General features: G+C 43.8%; 1 protein-coding gene across 2 annotated transcripts in view; it reads left to right on the forward strand.

Moving 5' to 3' along the window:
• Positions 1–17,775, forward strand: part of LOC114589252 (connector enhancer of kinase suppressor of ras 2-like) — a 219,538-nt gene that overhangs the window by 169,036 nt on the left and 32,727 nt on the right. For both annotated transcript variants that reach the window (XM_028715480.2, XM_028715481.2), the window contains exons 16-17: positions 10,698–10,746; positions 13,684–13,859. In XM_028715480.2, coding sequence (XP_028571313.2) covers positions 10,698–10,746; positions 13,684–13,859 — 225 coding nt within the window. The remainder of the gene's footprint in view (positions 1–10,697; positions 10,747–13,683; positions 13,860–17,775) is intronic.

A 17,775-nucleotide genomic window follows, 5' to 3' on the forward strand; every position in this document is an offset into this window, starting at 1 on the left:
TCAGTTTTGATTGCTTGCCATTTCTCATTTTTTCCAATCTTTAGTATAGTTTTCCACATTTCTACAGTAGTTTGCAAAGTCTTTTTTTTAAATTCTCCATGAAATGTAATCAGCGAATTTCTCCTAATATACACATTTGTATTCAGTTTCCCCCTAATACACACATTTTTTGCAAAGTAATGTCCCTAACAAAGTGTATTTTTAAATAGTATCTGCATTTTTATACACACTTCACCTAAGTACATGCATTTTTGTGGATATTACTTGGCTGGTGAACTGCACTGCAAAAGTTTGAGAAGCACAAATTTCAAAGGATGGCTAAGTTTCTAATCACATGTTGTTTAGAATAGTGTGAATTATGTAGATTTGCCTTTAAGTGCAAAATGAATCAAATCTTCCCCATCCTTAGCTGCAGGAGGGAGATGCAACTTTACTTATAGCAGCAAGGTATGGATGTTTCTACACCATGAGAGGCAGTGAGCAGCATTGTGGAAATGTTTTAGTGTAGAAACAGCACGGAAAAGGGCTCAAACACAGTGCAGACAATTCATTCCCTTGCCCTGTGCCTAGATTTAACAATGTCAGGGGAAAAATGCTAAGCACATCTATGTCCTTGAGTGGCTTACTCCAGAACAGTCCGAGCTCAGCTCATTGATATCTGTAGAACTTCAATGAATGGTTTTCAGAATTGCACGAAGAACGTATCAGAATAATAATAAAAAAGCTTTGCCATTTTTGCTGTGCATACTGAGTTATGATTATGCGATTTGATAGAGGCACTGTAGGAAATTGTGAAGCCTGTGGATAAGAGATTGACAAATAATGTTTATTTATTTATTTTCTTTCCTCCTTATCGGAACACAGTGCTCTTAGCCCCTTATGAATTACTATCTTCCTTAGCTGCCTCAGCCAAACATTGCGAGACATTAAAAATCATCACTTATCTGATCATAAGGGAAGATTGTGCGTCACGTTCATTGGCTTTCTCTGTGCTTGTTTTGCATTTGGGACTTCTGTGCATCACTTTCAGCTGCATCTAATTTTTTTACAGAGCAATTACTAGCAGGTGTGAGGGCAGCATTTTCCTTAGGATGGCATCGTGTCTGGAAATGGGGAATAACCTTTTGTACTACTCCCCACTGCGGTCCTGATGAAAACCATGCAGCTTGCGTGTGACTGCTGCTAAATGACACCCACACCATACATTGATGCAACTTCAGTAGTCATGTCTTCCCCCAAGGAACTCTGGGGACTGGCATGTGCTAGGGGTACTGTGAGTTGTTAGGAGACCTCTATTCCTCTCACAGAACTGCAATTCCCAGAGCTCTCTGGGAAGAGGAATTGACTGATAAACCATTCTGGCAATCTGGTGCCCTCCAGATGCTTTGGACTATAACTCACGCCATTCTCAGTCTTGTGTTCAGCACATTTCTATACCAGCTTGCTTTAAAAAAGGTCCTCATGAAAATTAGTTAGGATTTTACTATTCATTTATTCTAATACACACATTTTTGCAAACAATATTCCCTACTATTTTTGAATGTTATTTTCACTAATGTGTGTATTGCCCAGTTTCCCCTAATATTTGCTCAAAAACCTTTGGGTTTTTGAAATATGGCAACCCTACCATTGCCTGCTGGCCAACACAGAGTCTCTCACCCCTCAAAGAATAGGGGCCACTACCTCCTTGCTGAGATAGTCTAGCATCCTCTGTTGATGGTTCCCAGAACGGGACTTTCTAATTAGATTTGAGTGGCCATGGTGAGTGTGAAAGGAGCGCGGTAGAGAAGATGCTACTTGAAATATTGGGGACCCAGGTTGGCCATGACAGGGATGGCTAAGCTGCAGCCTTCCAGATGTTTCTGACATACAACTCCAGTCAACCCTGACCATTGGCCGTCCTGGCTGGGACTGATGTGAGTTGTAGCTCAGCAACCTAAGCTGCCCTTGATTTAGGATTTTAAAGCTGACAGGAAAAATAGTCTGGCAGCCATAAAGATGTCTCAAAAGATGGCTCATTGCAGCTTAGACCCATCAGTAATCAAATACACATTTCCTGTTGAGCCACGCAAGAGAAAAGTTGTAAAGCAAGCATTTAAGGTGCAAAATGGGTGTTCCATCACTTTGGGAAATTCCAGCTAAATGTCATAACAGCAACATGTCCCCTCTATGACTGGCCCATACCCAGCAGAGTACTTAGCATACTTATTTTTCCAGCCCTAGTCCATTTACGTAGTTCTCTATGTGGGAGAGGGGAGAGGAGTAAATGTTGCCGGTGGAGCTAAACTGTGTGTGAACCAAAACCACACACTCAACATCCTGCATTGCAGGCACTAGGCACTGATAACGTGCTACTTGCTGTGGTTTAGAAGGAGCCATAAAGTATACTGTTCTATCTCACATTCAGATACACACCCCTTCCTGTTTTCTAGAGCAGTTTGAAACCGTGAGTTCTTTTATGCCAGTTTGAAGCTAGATTATACTGAATTCAGACCATTGGCCCATCTAGTTTATTACAATTGTTGCAAGTTATTTTCCCTAACATAATGGATTTATGTATGTTACTTTCACTAACATATATCCTTTCCCCTAATAAATGCACTTTTATGCATATTGATTGGTTGGAAAACTGCATTGCCAAATTCAGAGAAGTGTGGATTTTGAAGGACAGCTGAGTTTTAGTTTGCACATTGGTTCAGTATTGTGAATTAGGTAGCTTCTCATTAAAATGCAAATGAAACTGAATGTCTCTTCCACACCTACTGACAGTTAGCAACTCTCCTCCGAGGTGTGGTCTTTCAGTGTTCTGCTATTTGAGCTCCAGTAGCTGGAGGTGCAAGAAATAGGACCACGTATGTCCAAGGCATATGCCCTTCCCTTGCATTATGACCATCATGCTGTACTGTACAGTGGTTGCTTTTTAAAATAATTTCCCATGCATTTTCCTAACTCACAGCTCAATGAACTTGCTTAGACTCCTCTATCATCCCCAGAAAGTCCTCCTTAATTATGTTCCCTTGAACAATATAATTCAGTGTGCAGGAAGGAAAACAAGAAGAATGAGGCTGATTGACTCCTATTTTTAGACATACTAATCCCTTCTGCTTTCTCTGATCTCTTTTGCTGGCCTGTTCACCATCATCTTCAGAGTCTTTTACAACAAACCAGAGAGGGGTGTGCCTTTGTTCCTTTGAATAGAAATCCTTCAATTGGTTCCAATAGAGCTTATTTTTTCTTGGGTACAAATCTCTTACACCACAAGGAAACCATCTCACAGATGTTCCAAATGTTGCATTTACTTTGGATAATTCCACTTTCAAGTGTTCTTACTTGCCAAAGTTGGAAAGGGAGCTGTGTTGGGCCGTACCATGAAATCCCTTTGAACTGGTCTTTTCCATGAATGTACAGTGGTGCCCCGCAAGACGAATGCCTCGCAAGACGAAAAACCCGCTAGACGAAAGGGTTTTCCGTTTCGGAGGCGCTTCGCAAGACGAATTTCCCTATGGGCTTGCTTCGCAAGACGAAAACGTCTTGCGAGTCTCGCCATTTCCCCCCCGCTTTTTCCCCCTTTTTCAAAGCCGCTAAGCCGTTAATAGCCTTTTAACAGCTTAGCCGCTAAGCCTTTAATAGCCACTAAGCCGCTAAATCGCTAATAGCGCTAATCCGCTTAGCTGCTAATGGGCTTGCTTCGCAAGACGAAAAAACCGCTAGACGAAGAGACTCGCGGAACGCATTCTTTTCGTCTTGCGAGGCACCACTGTATTGTGAACCGCCTACTTGTGTAAGTTGCACAGATCTGCAGTTAAACAAAAAGGCAGATAGAATTTGGAGTAGGCTCTCATCCCCCAGATGTCACATAGAAGGATGTGCATTTTCAAAGTACACTCAAAAGTGGTATACATGATTTTATTATCGCAGGTATCCTGTGATAGGTTAGTCTAAGAGAGAGAGACTGGACCAGAATGACCAAGTGATTTGAATCCTAGTTTCCTGTGTCTTAGTCCAATGCTCTAGCCACTACACCACACTAGTTGGTCTGAAACTGTCTCATAGTGAGTAAGGCCACTGGGCCATCTGAATCTCAAGGTTGTGTTTGAGCCCCATTTTGGGCAAAAAGATTCCTGCATTGCATGGGGTTGGACTAGATGACCCTCATGGTCCCTTCCAACTCTACAATTCTATGACTCTGTGATCTGGCAGCAGCATTCCAGAGTCCCAGGGAGAGAGGAGGTCTTTCCCGATCCTTCTGAGTTCATTTAACTAGAAATGCTGGACAGGGCTTCAGGTAACTGCATACAATTTCTACCCTGGTCCCTTCCTTTCCAACGCCATATAAAACTTAAGTTATTTAAAAGCATTTATGAACCACCCACCCACCACAGGCACATTGGAAGCTTGCCCAGAAAGGCATAAACACAAAAAAGGCTCCCCACTCCTTTCATAGTAACTGCTTTCCCCCAAATCCTCTGAGGCTAAGGTGGTCACCTGAGTGACGTGCTTCCTGAGCCATTTCCATAACACACTGCGGTTCAGTGACTCAGGCGTGACAGTCATGCTAGGCTCATGTTTCTGAGGTTGTTCAGTCATATCCCACCATTGCAGTTACTCAAGCGGGGGTCGGGAGAGCAGGAGGCTATAGCTGAGCAATTTTTAGGGAAGGACCCTAAAAGGTTTACACGCAAACAGCCTGATCTTGCATTGATTCTGATGGCCAGTTGGTACTAATACAGTACATCATTAAAACATTTGGCCAGGCTGTCTGTGACCTATAAGATCAGACCCTATTTTATGTCAGACCCCTGAATTCCTGATCCCCCCCCCCATATATATATTTATGCTGCTGTTTATTGATTTTAGGTTGTATTTTGTTTTAATGCTTTTAAAAACTATTGTACACCACTTTTGGGTGCAGCCAAAAGTGTGCAGAACAACAAATATAAATTTGCAGGCTAGTGTCTGCCTGTATTCATCGCTCCCTTCTTCCATCCAGACAAGAAAATATTAACAGAATTGAAGGGGATGTTCCTGGCAGGCCTAAGCACAACAGGTCCAGTGGGGGATGTGGACTGGGCCAAATTAGGAGACTTGGAGGACCCCATTTGGCCCATGACCCTGAGTTTCCCTGCCCGTGTCCTATAAGCAGAGCACTTGTGTGCTCCAGCCATCAGTCTGAGGCTAATAGTGCCATCTTGTTGAGTTCCATCTTCCATGGAACTCAAGTTAGTTCAGTAGCTCTGATGGATATGTACAGAGTTTGCATGGCTGAGCTGCCTCCCTCCCTCCTTTTTTATCTTAAATTTCAGGCTAGAGGGTCAGGGAAGAATTTTTGGACAAAAAAGGAGAAGCCAGAATAGTACACGGGGGGGGAATGATCTCTGCTGGAGCTTTCTACGTGGTTATTTGTGCCAGAAGAATGCCATAAAACATCTTCTCTAACAGAAGAACAAAAAGAAAATTCTCCAAAACCCACAACTGGGCAGGGCCCCTATTAAGGGCCAACCAGAATGTCACAGAATTGTTCAGATTCCCCAGGTGTCCTCATTAGGCAAGACATTACATAAAGCAAGGGGGGGTGAGGAAGAATCATACTAGGACACAGGAGACCAGGGTTCAAATCCCCACTTGGCCATGAAACTCACTGGGTGAACTTGAGCCGGTCACCATCTCTCAGCCTAACCTACCTCTCAGGGTTGTTGTGGGGATAAGAGGAGGGGGAATAGAACCCTGTGTGCACCTTGAGCTCCTTGGAGGGGGAAAAAGTGATATATAAATGCAATACATAAATGTGTACATAAATTTGTTTTTACAATATCTTGCCTGTCGAAGACTTCTGGAAAATTTGAATCTTAAGTTTGTTTTATTTGGGAACAACGCGTTTAATGTTCTCACCTAGAACATAACAGAAGAACGTACTGGATTAGGCCAAAGGCTCATCTAGTCCACCAACCTGTGCCTATGGGAAGCACTTGTGGTTGTCCCAACTGGTATTCAAAGACACCCTGTCTCTGACAGTGGACATAGAACACAGCCATTGTGGCAAGTAGCCTTGTCCGACATGAATTTGTTTAATCCCATTTAAAGCCATCCAAGTTGGCGCTTACTTCCATTAAAACAACACATAGCAGTCCCTGGGTCATTATCTGAGGCTAGATTTTTATTTTTTATTTTGCAATGCTTTCTCAGTGGAAAGAATCTGGACCCAGAGTCCACCAAAAGCAGCCAATAAGTCTGTCTTCAGCCAAGTAACAGCCAAGGTGGGAGAACCGATTCCTAAGGGGGATGGCCATTGCTCGCCATTAAAGAGAGCTCTCAAAATAGGTGATAAGGGTAGGGATGGGGGGACGCAAATCTGATTCACTTCACATCTAAATCTGAACCTGCATAATTAACACAGTCCAATACAATATTAGAATCAAAACAACAGGTCTTTGTGGTCTTGGACAAAAGTTTTCTTTCCATTTCTTCCTTCCTGATCACTTTCTAACTGGATTACTCAATGCATTCAAAGCTGATGCTCTACCACTGAATTATTACCATTTTTCATAGCAGCAATGGAAGAGGGTTGGTTGTGTTGGTGCCCCTCTTGTGGGCTTCCCAAAGGCATCTGTGGGGAGTTGGGTGCTGAACTGGATGGGCCTTCAATCTAACCCACCAGGGCTCTTCCTGTGTCGGTTCTGCAGGCACTATGCACATTTTCCTCTCTCTCTCTCTCTCTCTCTCTCTCTCTCTCTCTCTGGGGGGGGGGGGGGGGCGGCCTTGCGGCTCTGCATTCTGAAAAATGAGTTAATTCATGAGCTCTTGATAAGGTTGGATGTGATTGTCTACGTCCTCCTGCTGTCTGATTTTGATTTATTCAAAATAATTCCTGCTCATGGAAATTTACTGCATTGTGTAGGGTGCACTCAAACAGATTGCAGGGCGGTCGCTGCTGCTTATTGATTCTGCTGCAATGTGGAAGCTTCCACTGGGGGGGGGGGGAATGAAATCAGCTTTCTTCTAGCCCTTTGTGGTTGCAAACTTCACTTTGAAACCAGAAAAGCAGGTAGAAAACATGAGTTGGTTTAAAATTGACGCAGGCACACATTGCACAGGACATAATGAAAAATGGCATGTAGCCGGGCCGATCCACTCATCCATGGTGCCCTGTTGAAAGTCACAGGCAAAGGCCTTGAAAAACCAGTGCATGCTTGCTACCTCCCCAAGGCCATCTCTTTGTGGTGTGCATGTGTTCCGATTTTTCTCTCTTTCTGGATACTATTAGCACAATTCCACAAAGCTCTCATACATAGATTTATTGAAGATTATCAAGACACGTGTAGAAATATTACTCACATTCCAATAGGCTGTTCTGTGGCTCTGAATGAAGATGGTTAGAAGCTTTTTATGAAGTTCTCTGTGGAGTTCTGTAAGGACAAAGTGAGTTCGCCCTTCTTCTTGGGTTTGCCGTGACTAGACTGCCACTAGATTACAAAAGAGGAAGAGGAGGTATTGTCCTGCTCTCTGACAGAGCCAGCAGAAAGTAGAATATTGCTGTGCCTACATTTCCCAACCTGCCTTGGGGTCTAAAAAGGGGGGAATGCACTACCTTTCCTTAAAGGGGCAGCATTGGTATTCCTTCTACCTAATACTAATACAGTGCTACCTCGGGATGCGAACGGGATCCGTTCCGGAGCCCCGTTCACATCCAGAAGCAAACGTAACTAGCGACGGCATGTCTGCGCACGCACACCTCACTTTTTGCCACTTCTGTGCATGCGCGTGACGTCATTTTGAGCGTCTGCTCATGCGCGAGTGACGAAACCTGAAAGTAACGCGCTCCATTACTTCCAGGTTGCCGCGGAGCACAACTCGAACGCGTCCAACATGAAGCATATTCAACCCGAGGTATGACTGTACAGTACAGTGGTACCTCGGGTTACAGATGCTTCAGGTTACAGACGCTTCAGGTTACAGACTCCACTAACCCAGAAATAGTACTTCGGGTTAAGAACTTTACTTCAGGATGAGAACAGAAATCGTGCTCCAGCGGCGTGGTGGCAGCTGGAGGCCCCTTAGCTAAAGTGGTGCTTCAGGTTAAGAACAGTTTCAGGTTAAGAACAGACCTCCAGAACGAATTAAGTTCTTAACCCGAGGTACCACTGTACATAGATTTGCTATCACTAAATAACTGAACCCTGTGGGGGCAGAACAGCATTTCTTGCCACACAGTTGGCTTCCCACTGGAAACAAGACGTTCTTGTCTCTTTTATCTGTTCATAGACCAGTTTACTATTCAAAGGATCTCAAACTGGATTGCATCCATAATAAGACCATATCGATAAATTAACATAAAAATGCATTAAAAAATTATCTATATCCTCTGCATACTCAAACAGCACCACCTTCAGGGCTCACTGGGTGGAACCAATCCTGTCATGGTCTGAATGATTTACTGTGGAATGAAAAGGTACAAATCCCATGTGATTCAAGTTATTCCATCTATTATATATTCACGACTGCAGTTTTAGGGTGCAAATCTAGTACTAGTCTACACATGTAGCAGAATGCGATGATTGGAATCATGAGGTGATAGATTGGGTTGGACCATTTCATCCTACAGGTGTGGATACCAATTTTTAATCCCCCCCCCTTTCAAAAAACTAAATGCTCCAAGACACACTAGGGGAAAATAGGTACTACCCAGTCCATTTGGTGTTTGTGACAGTTTCCAATTGCAGGAGGGCTCCCCACTCCCACTCCCCAAGGGCATTTGAAAATATAGCCCACCTCCTGTAGTGGTACAGTCCATTTTGCAACCTCAGCATTCTACCACCTCATTCTACTATGTGCCTGCTGTGTGTGTAGACCAGGCTAAGCATATGCCCTGAAGTGCTCTGGGAGTGATTTGCAATAGCTCCACCCTGAAAGTTTCTCTTGCATTTTTCTCTGACCATTCTCCATCAGGTAGCGATAAAAGAAATTTCTTTCAAAAATTATGAAAGGGGACAGGTTTTTTTAAAAAAGAATAATTGAAATTTTCATGGGTGGGGTGCAGAATTTTTGTCATGCTTACCATACTTCTGTAGAGTGTTGTTTGTGAATGACCTTCCTATCTTTCTAAAAATCATCTCACCAGCAGCCTGCACTTTGCAGCCTTCCCGGTTGCCCTCCATTCATCTAAGCCAAGATGAAAACAACGGGAAGTAGCTGTTTCAGGTCAGGAAGTGCAGGCACCCAAGGAGGCTGCAGAGTGTTATAGAAGTGCTTCCTGAAAATAAAAGTGTATATCCCACTTGTGGCCCTGGCCACTTAGCAACAATAAGAGATACTCAAAACTCCACACCCACCAGAATTCTAATAGAAGTGTCCTGATATTGAGGCAGGCAAATTGAAGCTTCTTTCACGCAGAAGGGGGCGGGACTTTAGAGAAACTGGAGGTCAGATTTTAGCACAGCTCCAGGTTGAAAGCGCATTCACTGCATTCTGAAGTGTTTCTGTGCAGGACAGCAAACTGGTCTCTTCCTTCTAATAAGTGTAGCCCAGAAGGCTTATGGGGGCACTTGAGGATCCTGTAGCCAAGCAAGTAGCAGGCAGTGTCGTGGTTGCAGGACCTCAGATAGCTCTGAGTGATCTCAGTGGAGGGCTTATAACTTCGGATTATTCCTCCCAGGCTTCACCCCCTTGGAATACGAGTGGCATTTCGTAAAGGGAGAGTCCTCTGACTTGGAGCTGAGCACTTTGTTGCTTTACTGTTACTTCATGCCCATTGTGCTCCCTGAAACAAGGAATAGTAGTTGTGAAGTGGGAGGTGCTTGGTGTGATAGATTCCTTGGGGGAGGTGTATCGTACTTCGTAGGGTCATCTGTATAGGTCCTGGCTCATGAGCCTCAGGTTCTAGTTAAGGGCTGGGAGATATTTTTCAGACTGGGGACCACATTGCCTTCTAGGCAGCCTTTTGGGGGGTCAGTAGTGGGTGGAAGCAGAGGAAAAAGTGGGTGGATCAATTAATGCAAACTTCCCTCCTTGTCCAGCAGGCTGGTTTTTACACACATACACACCTCTTTATTCTCCATCATGCAAAGCAATATGCATTATCAGAGTTTAATGACACATCCCAGACAGGCATATACAGGGAGGATGCAAAGCTGGACCAGTGTGGCCTGGGAGAGAGATGTGTGGCTGTGGAGGGGATAGTAACCTGCAGAGAGTCCTGAGGTTCAGATACAGAGGCTTGGAGGACCACATTAGGTTGACAGGCCTGAGGTTCTCCACCCTGTTCTACTTTGCTAACCTCAGGCTGAATATAAGGGGAAGAGGGCTTGCCCTTCTGCAGGGAATATGGGTATCTAGGACTCTATAGGCTCCTCCTCCTCCTGACTCAAGTCTTGCCTGCCTCCATGACAATTACGTATTTTTAAGCCACTTCCACCACACTTGGTATTATGTGTGTCTTCACCCTATCCCTTGTTAGAATATATGTAATTCTTATTAAACAGCTGGCATGGAAGTTTGTTTGGTTTTTTTAAGAATGGCAATATTTTGGAGAGGGAGAGTGGAATCCCAGCTGGAAGCAGTAATGTATGTCGCCATTATGAAGCATTGACTTTTAGCCTACAATGGCTTAGCTCAACATTCCACATGCCAATAACTGACCAGTCTCTCTCTCTCTCTCTCTCTCTCTCTCTCTCTCTCTCTCTCTCTCTCTCCTCTTCTTCCAGTCATTTCACTATGCTTCCCTGAGGGTAAAAAGCAAGAAATGGCCCAAAGGTAAGTTGTTTTAATTATTCATCTTCTTACATATTCCTAGCAGAAATTGGAAATCAAGGTTCCACTTTTGTGAAAGCAAAGCATTGCATTTGTAGCACGGTGCTCTTTTTCTTGAAAAAGAGGTGTCAGAACTCAGCATGAACACCTCCCATGTTCTCTTGCAATGGCTCCCACTTGAGAGGTGCCAGAACTGAGTTCCGACTGGGCGGGGGGTGGGGAGCCCTGCATTTGCAGAGCTTTAGCATAAAGCACCTTGTAAGTCATATTTGGATGTTCAAATCCACCTTGCATTTAGAATCGCATTAGGAAAAGCAGGTAATTCACTTGGTACCTTAGGTTGCAATCCTGTACACACTTACATGGAAGTAAGTCTTATTGAACTCAGTGGGACTAACTTCTATGTAGGGAGTGTCTTCTAACTGTTAAATACAGAGATGTCAAGCAAACAGCAGATATTTCTCAGGAGCATGTTCCAAAGATGAGACAAAAGGAGTCCTGTCCCTTTCACCACCCACCTTAATATCAGAAGACAAGGACAGTCACCGAAGGTATTCAGATGATAAATCTCAATGAACAGAGATGGGGAAAGATGGTTGTTATTAGCTGTCAAGACCCCAAACCTTTAGTTCCAGCTTATGTGTTCTGCAGTTCTTCTAAAACTGGCTGGAATGTCACTTCAAGAAAGGAATAAACTTTTCAGAGCTTAGCTGCTGGATGCCAAAGAAGAAAGGATAGTAATTTAATGTGATCTAAATTCTTGACTCTGCTTCGCAGCTGTAGGACAAATATAATTAATATAACAATGTAAACTCAATTTTTCACAGTGAATAGTCTAATGTTTTAATTAAATTTGCCCAAGGCGTTTAAGGGAAAGTGATATGAATATTAGGGGCAGGGGGTCTCTTTCTGGTGATAGAGAAAGAAAGGGAGAATAAAACGTTAAGAGTTATGAAGTGGGATGCACTGAAATGTTGAAAATAAATTGTGCATCCAGTATCAGCCTTATAAAGCCAAAGTACTCCTTATGAATTAGACTCAGATTTTATTGAAAAATACTTTTGCTATACACTGACCGTTCTTTCTTACTTGGTTAAAAAGAGATCAGACAGAGAAGTCACAGCACTTTTTAATCACCATCATCTATAGCGTCCTCTGATGTTATGTGAACTAAAAACAAATTGGGAATCGAGAGAGGCTAACAGCATTTAAGAGACATTTGTGTCCAGATCAGCCTTGCTCTACATTTAGTAATTCGGTTTCAAAAGGGAAGAGAAGTCAAACCAGCAATGCAGTGCATCCCATGTGCTGGGAAACTGATAAATCTAATTGGAGAAATCACTTGATGTCAATATTCATTTAACACATTCAGACAGCCCATCCATATATTATGAGTGTCAGGTTCAAGAAGTTGCTGAGTGAACTTTTAGACCGAACCCCGAGTGTGAACTGGCAGGTACTAACTTCCAAAACACCAGCCACAAATTTAGGAAGCCACCTTATACTTTGCCAGCCCATTGGTCCATCTAGCTCAATATTGCCTATATAGACTGGCAGCTGTTCTGTGCGGTTTAGATGGGGACATTTCCAGTCTTATCTGGGCCAGGGATTGAACCTGGGACCTTTTGCAGCCGAGACAAGTGTTCTGCCACTGAGCCATAACCCTTCTCCAACTGAAGAAATGTGCATGCACACGAAAGCTTATACCAAGAACAAACTTAGTTGGTCTGTGGGTAAAACCACAGAGCCTAGGACTTGCTGATCAGAAGGTCAGCGGTTCAAATCCCCGTGACGGGGTGAGCTCCCGTTGCTTGGTCCCTGCTCCTGCCAACCTAGCATGTGTTCGAAAGCACATCAAGTGCAAGTAGATAAATAGGTACTGCTCCAGCAGGAAGCTAAACGGCGTTTCCGTGCACTGCTCTGGTTTGCCAGAGGTGGCTTAGTCATGCTGGCCACATGGCCTGGAAGCTGTACGCCGGTTCCCTCGGCCAGTAAAGAGAGATGAGCGGTGCAACCCCAGAGTTGGTCACGACTGGACCTAATGGTCAGGGGTCCCTTTACCTTTACCTTTAAGGTGCTACTGGACAATTTCTTTATATATTTCGATTAGGTATGCTGCTTTCCTTCCTTCTTCCCCTCACCCCATTCCTGTCTGTACAAAAGGTGGAAATAATACTGTCCTACCTTATAGGGCTGCTGTAAATATTAGTTGTATAGTGATAGAATCTGATTTTGTTTGTGGAGATCCACTTTCAAATCCCTTTTCAACCATGAAAGTAACAGATGCCACAGAGTTGTTAGGAATGTAAGACATTGCCTTATACCACTGCCAAACCATCTGGTGGATCTAGCTCAGTGTTATCTGCTCTCTGGGGTTTTAAACAGGGGTCTTTCCTCTCCTTGTCTGCAGAAATCTGGCTCTGTTTACATTTTAATGCAAACCTGCCTAAATTTCCCTTTCCAACACAAATGCACAAACCAACATGCAACTCTACTTCAATATTTGCACTTCTCCAATTTTTTCAATGCAATTCTCCATTCAAAAAAATATGTACATAACTGCATATATTAGGAGCAAGTGCACCCAAATGAATGTATGTATAAAAATAACAAATAAACTGCATTAGGGGGAATTGCTTGCAAAAATTTGTATTTCAGGAAAAATTAGCTCCAAAATGCTAATGAATTAATAATGAGGATTAGGGAAACCAAAGCATGTACATGGATTCAGAAATGTGGCAGGCTGCCCTTTGCATCCTATGAACGCCATGAATCAGATGGATAAAATGCTGCAAGGATTTCACAATTGCATATGAATGTCCCTCTTATTTAAAAGGGTTCCGTTGAGAATCTTATATCATGTTTATCATTCACCCTTAAGGATTACACTTGCCCTCTCTCCTGTTTTTGGAAGTTCTCATGTTCTCGTTTCCATTCAAGGAGGTTCACTGAACAACAGCAGCAGACGAAGGATATCCTGCAAAGACTTGGGGCATGGAGATTGCGAGGGTTGGTTGTGGAAGAAGAAGGATGCCAAAGGTTACTTCACCCAGAAGTGGAAAAAATACTGGTTTGTCCTGAAGGATTCTTCCCTCTACTGGTACACTAACCAGAATGTGAGTACCTACCACAATGCAGAAAAGAAAAATCCCAAAATGAATATATGGGCAGAGAGATTCAGTTGCTTACCTTTAGGGTTCATCCACACTTCCTCTTGTTCCACTGCTTTCCATCCAGGGAAAACTGCTCTTTGGCAATTGCAATTCAGATTGATGTTTGCTCCGATTTAGCACTAAAGAGCAGGTTTTCCCTGGGAACAGAGCAAGGCAAGCAGAAACCCACTTAGACCTATGCCAAGAAAGCATGGATGAAGTGGGAAACTGCTGGGCCCTCGGAGAAGAAGGAAAAATGAGGTGCATTCTAAGCTGTTGTTGTGTGTGTAGACAGTTCACCATACTCAAATATGCTATCGGTGATCTCAGTTCTCAGAGTGTTGGTCCTGATGTTGCAAAAATGGTGCCATCATTGCACAAGTTGGGGATACCAGCAGGCTTGGGAAAGCCCCAAAGCTTGCAGAAGTACAAAAATATTTGAAGGCTGGGCTGTGAAGGGGAGTTGTCACCCCAAAGAGGCCAGTGAGGACAGAGCAAGCATTTTGATCAGGAGGTGCTGATAATTCTAAGGAGGAAAAATGAAACTAAGGGAGATTTGGAAATGGAATGAAATATCTGGGCTGCAATCCTGAACAATGTCAATGATGCTTGTGTTCATTTAGAACTCAGTTCCATCATGCTTCTACACTGATCAGCAAATAGAAAACAAAATCATGAGAATGTGTATTTAAATATGTGGCTTTGAACATATTTTCTCACACAATACATATTTACAGGTATGTTCTATCCTAAAATACGTTTTTGGTACAATTTTTGAGCTGAGAGCTGCATCCCAAGAATTGGGAGAACCATGAAATCTAAAGGATAATTAGATTCCTCTCTGCACATTAGTCAGGGTCCAGGGTGTGCTGTTCAGGTCAGTTGACATCAGAATTTGCAGATTGAATTGCTGAAGCCTCCCTAACAGGAGCACTCTATGCAGCAACATTTTTGTTGCCATTCTTGCTTACAGTGGTTAATTGTGGAAATTCTCCATACATGGATGGACTCAGACCCTGCTAAACAATGCATGCAGGAAGTACTGTGAGAGTTGGGCATATGTGCGCATGTATGCATACATTAGAATAGCTCTGATCACCAAGATCCTTCCAATTTGCCAATCTAAATGTTACTTCCCATGCGTCTTCACAGATCAGTGCGTGGGTCTGCATTTAACTGCACATAGAGGATTTCCGCATTTTAAAATGAGTAGCCTAAGTGTAAGTTACTTCAGCGAGTGGTGCATGGCGGCACTGGTGCTTTGTGGAAAGAATCTGTGCTGTTTGTCCACTGTATCTGCTAATAAAGGTAAAGGTACCCCTGCCCGTACGGGCCAGTCTTGACAGACTCTAGGGTTGTGCGCCCATCTCACTCAAGAGGCCGGGGGCCAGCGCTGTCCGGAGACACTTCCGGGTCACATGGCCAGCGTGACAAAGCTGCATCTGGCGAGCCAGAGCCGCACACGGAAACGCCGTTTACCTTCCCACTAGTAAGCGGTCCCTATTTATCTGCTTGCACCCGGGAGTGCTTTCGAACTGCTAGGTTGGCAGGCGCTGGGACCGAGCAGCGGGAGCGCACCCCGCCACGGGGATTCGAACCGCCGACCTTTCGATCGGCAAGCCCTAGGCGCTGAGGCTTTTACCCACAGCGCCACCCGCGTATCTGCTAATACAGCCATGCAAATGTTCCTGAGACCAAATAGCAACTATCATCTTGTCCACACGTCTGCTTGTCCCACCACTTTCCTTCGGAGTCACACACTGTTATCACTGAATTGGAACAAACAACAATTTTATTTTCTGTGGATTACCATTTGGTCCAATTCAGCATTAAACAGTGGGTTTTCCTGGGGAAAGTGGGGGGAATAGTGGGGAACCTCTCAGACCCAGGCTTCCTAGGCACAGGACTAGTGTAAGGGCTCATCCACACTTCTAGTGTGATCCTGTCCATGTCTACCCAAAAGTGGGGATAGGGGAGAAATTTGGTTCAGTTTGCAATGTAATGCAAACCTATTTCATTTAGACTTCCTGTAACAAACAATCTTCTCCTAACTTTGTGATGCAGTTCTCCAACCCAAAACCATCTGCCAAATGCAGATATTAGGGGAAAGTGTGGGAGATTATTTCACCCAAGCCATCCTCACCTGCCCTACACCTGATGTCATATATGATATTGATATGAAGCAGGTAAAGAGCACGATCCCTACAGATCCCAGCTTTGCAGGCACCACCAATCAGCTGGTGGTTGGCGTTTGCAGTGTGCTGTGTCTTTATGTGGGCAGTTTGATTTCAAACCATTCAGGCAAAGGAAAACAGGTCACCTGATGTCATTGTGGTGTCAAGCCAGTCAGAATTGGTCCTCAGGATGTAAGAACCAGGCCCATTGGCCATATGCAGTTCCCCAAATAAGCTCATGGCTGGAGTGAAATTTGGACTCAAACATCCTGATTCATAGCTCAGGCTGCAGTCTTTTATAGACTTATCTGGGAGTCAATTTCACTGAACACAGCAGGACTTACTTTAGGGTAAACATCAATAGGATGCATGGTGTGTCTTCTTCTTTTTAGCCACCAATTTGTACCAGCTCTCAATGAGAGGGCAGTGAATGAGTAAATGAATTTGTCTTGAGTAAAATAAAAATAAGGGAGAGGGGAATATCAAGGTGAGATTTATTTCCATATGTAAAGCTTAGGCTTTTATCGGGTAATTCCATATCTGCAAGTTGAATATGAATAAGGAGGTTACCTGGCATTGTGATCAATCAGCAAAGGTAGTTAGCTGTCTTCTGTTTCAGCTTGTACCACTGCAGCCAGAGATTATCCTCAGATTAAAGTGGGCAATAACAGCACCCGCTCCGTAGTGTGAATGATTGCTTTTCTGAGATGCCTACACGTACAGAGTGTGAGCAAAAATCACATTAAACAAAAAGTAAATATGTGTTACTTGAATACTTCCACGGGAAATTAACAGCTCTCAATGCTGAAAGACAGGCTTATATTTGGGTTCTCCATTCTAATGGCTAAGAGGATGTCAGTCACCCACGAAAGCAGCTGTCTATGATATGATGAACACAAGAAGCTGCCTTATACCGAATCAGATTCTGGAAACTTTTGCATGGGAAGCAGGTGTTTTAACCCAAGGTTAAGGAAGCTGATTTGGCAAGTGGGATAGATTCTTACCTCCCCTGCCCATCATGAGCCTCTTTGAAATCAATTTATGGGTGCAGTCTGAATTCAAACTACAGCTGCAAATTTTCCCCCTTTCAGGTGTGGAACCATTGCGGGTGGTTTGGGGAAAACAGCTCTGTGGACCATACTATGGCCTGTGCTAGGCCTAGTTAGGTCTATGGTTGGAAGTTCCCTATCCCTAGATGTCAGGCCAGCCATTACAAGTGGCACTTCTTTAATATAAAATAAAGACATAGAGAGCGAGTAATATTCCATAATAAGAGAGAGAGCAGCTCATTGAGACCTCTCCTCTCCTCCGATCACTTTTTATTATCCTTTGTTCTGTCCAGCCGCATGGCTGCATTCCAATGTCTCACTTTACCTCATCCGGTCAAGCTTTAACCCACCCACAAACGATATAGGGTTACACTGCCCAGGGGGGGGGGACATAACTCCTTATAAGGTCAATGCATTCCAATGCATTGTAAAGCTCAGAGTGCTGGTCAGCCGAGGTCAGGGGGCACCCTGCAATATTACAAGCCTTTACCATGGCTATATGACTCCCACATGCCCTCTTTCTTTATATTTTAATCAGAGCCATATATATCAGTACCAATGGTTATGTCGAGAGCGATAGGCGACTCTTGTGAGACTGGAGAACCATGCAGTACATACAGAAATTAAAGAAGGAATACATTGTATATAGCAACACAA

Source organism: Podarcis muralis, chromosome Z, assembly GCF_964188315.1.
Source record: "Podarcis muralis chromosome Z, rPodMur119.hap1.1, whole genome shotgun sequence".
In the NCBI taxonomy this organism is placed as follows: Eukaryota; Metazoa; Chordata; class Lepidosauria; order Squamata; family Lacertidae; genus Podarcis; species Podarcis muralis.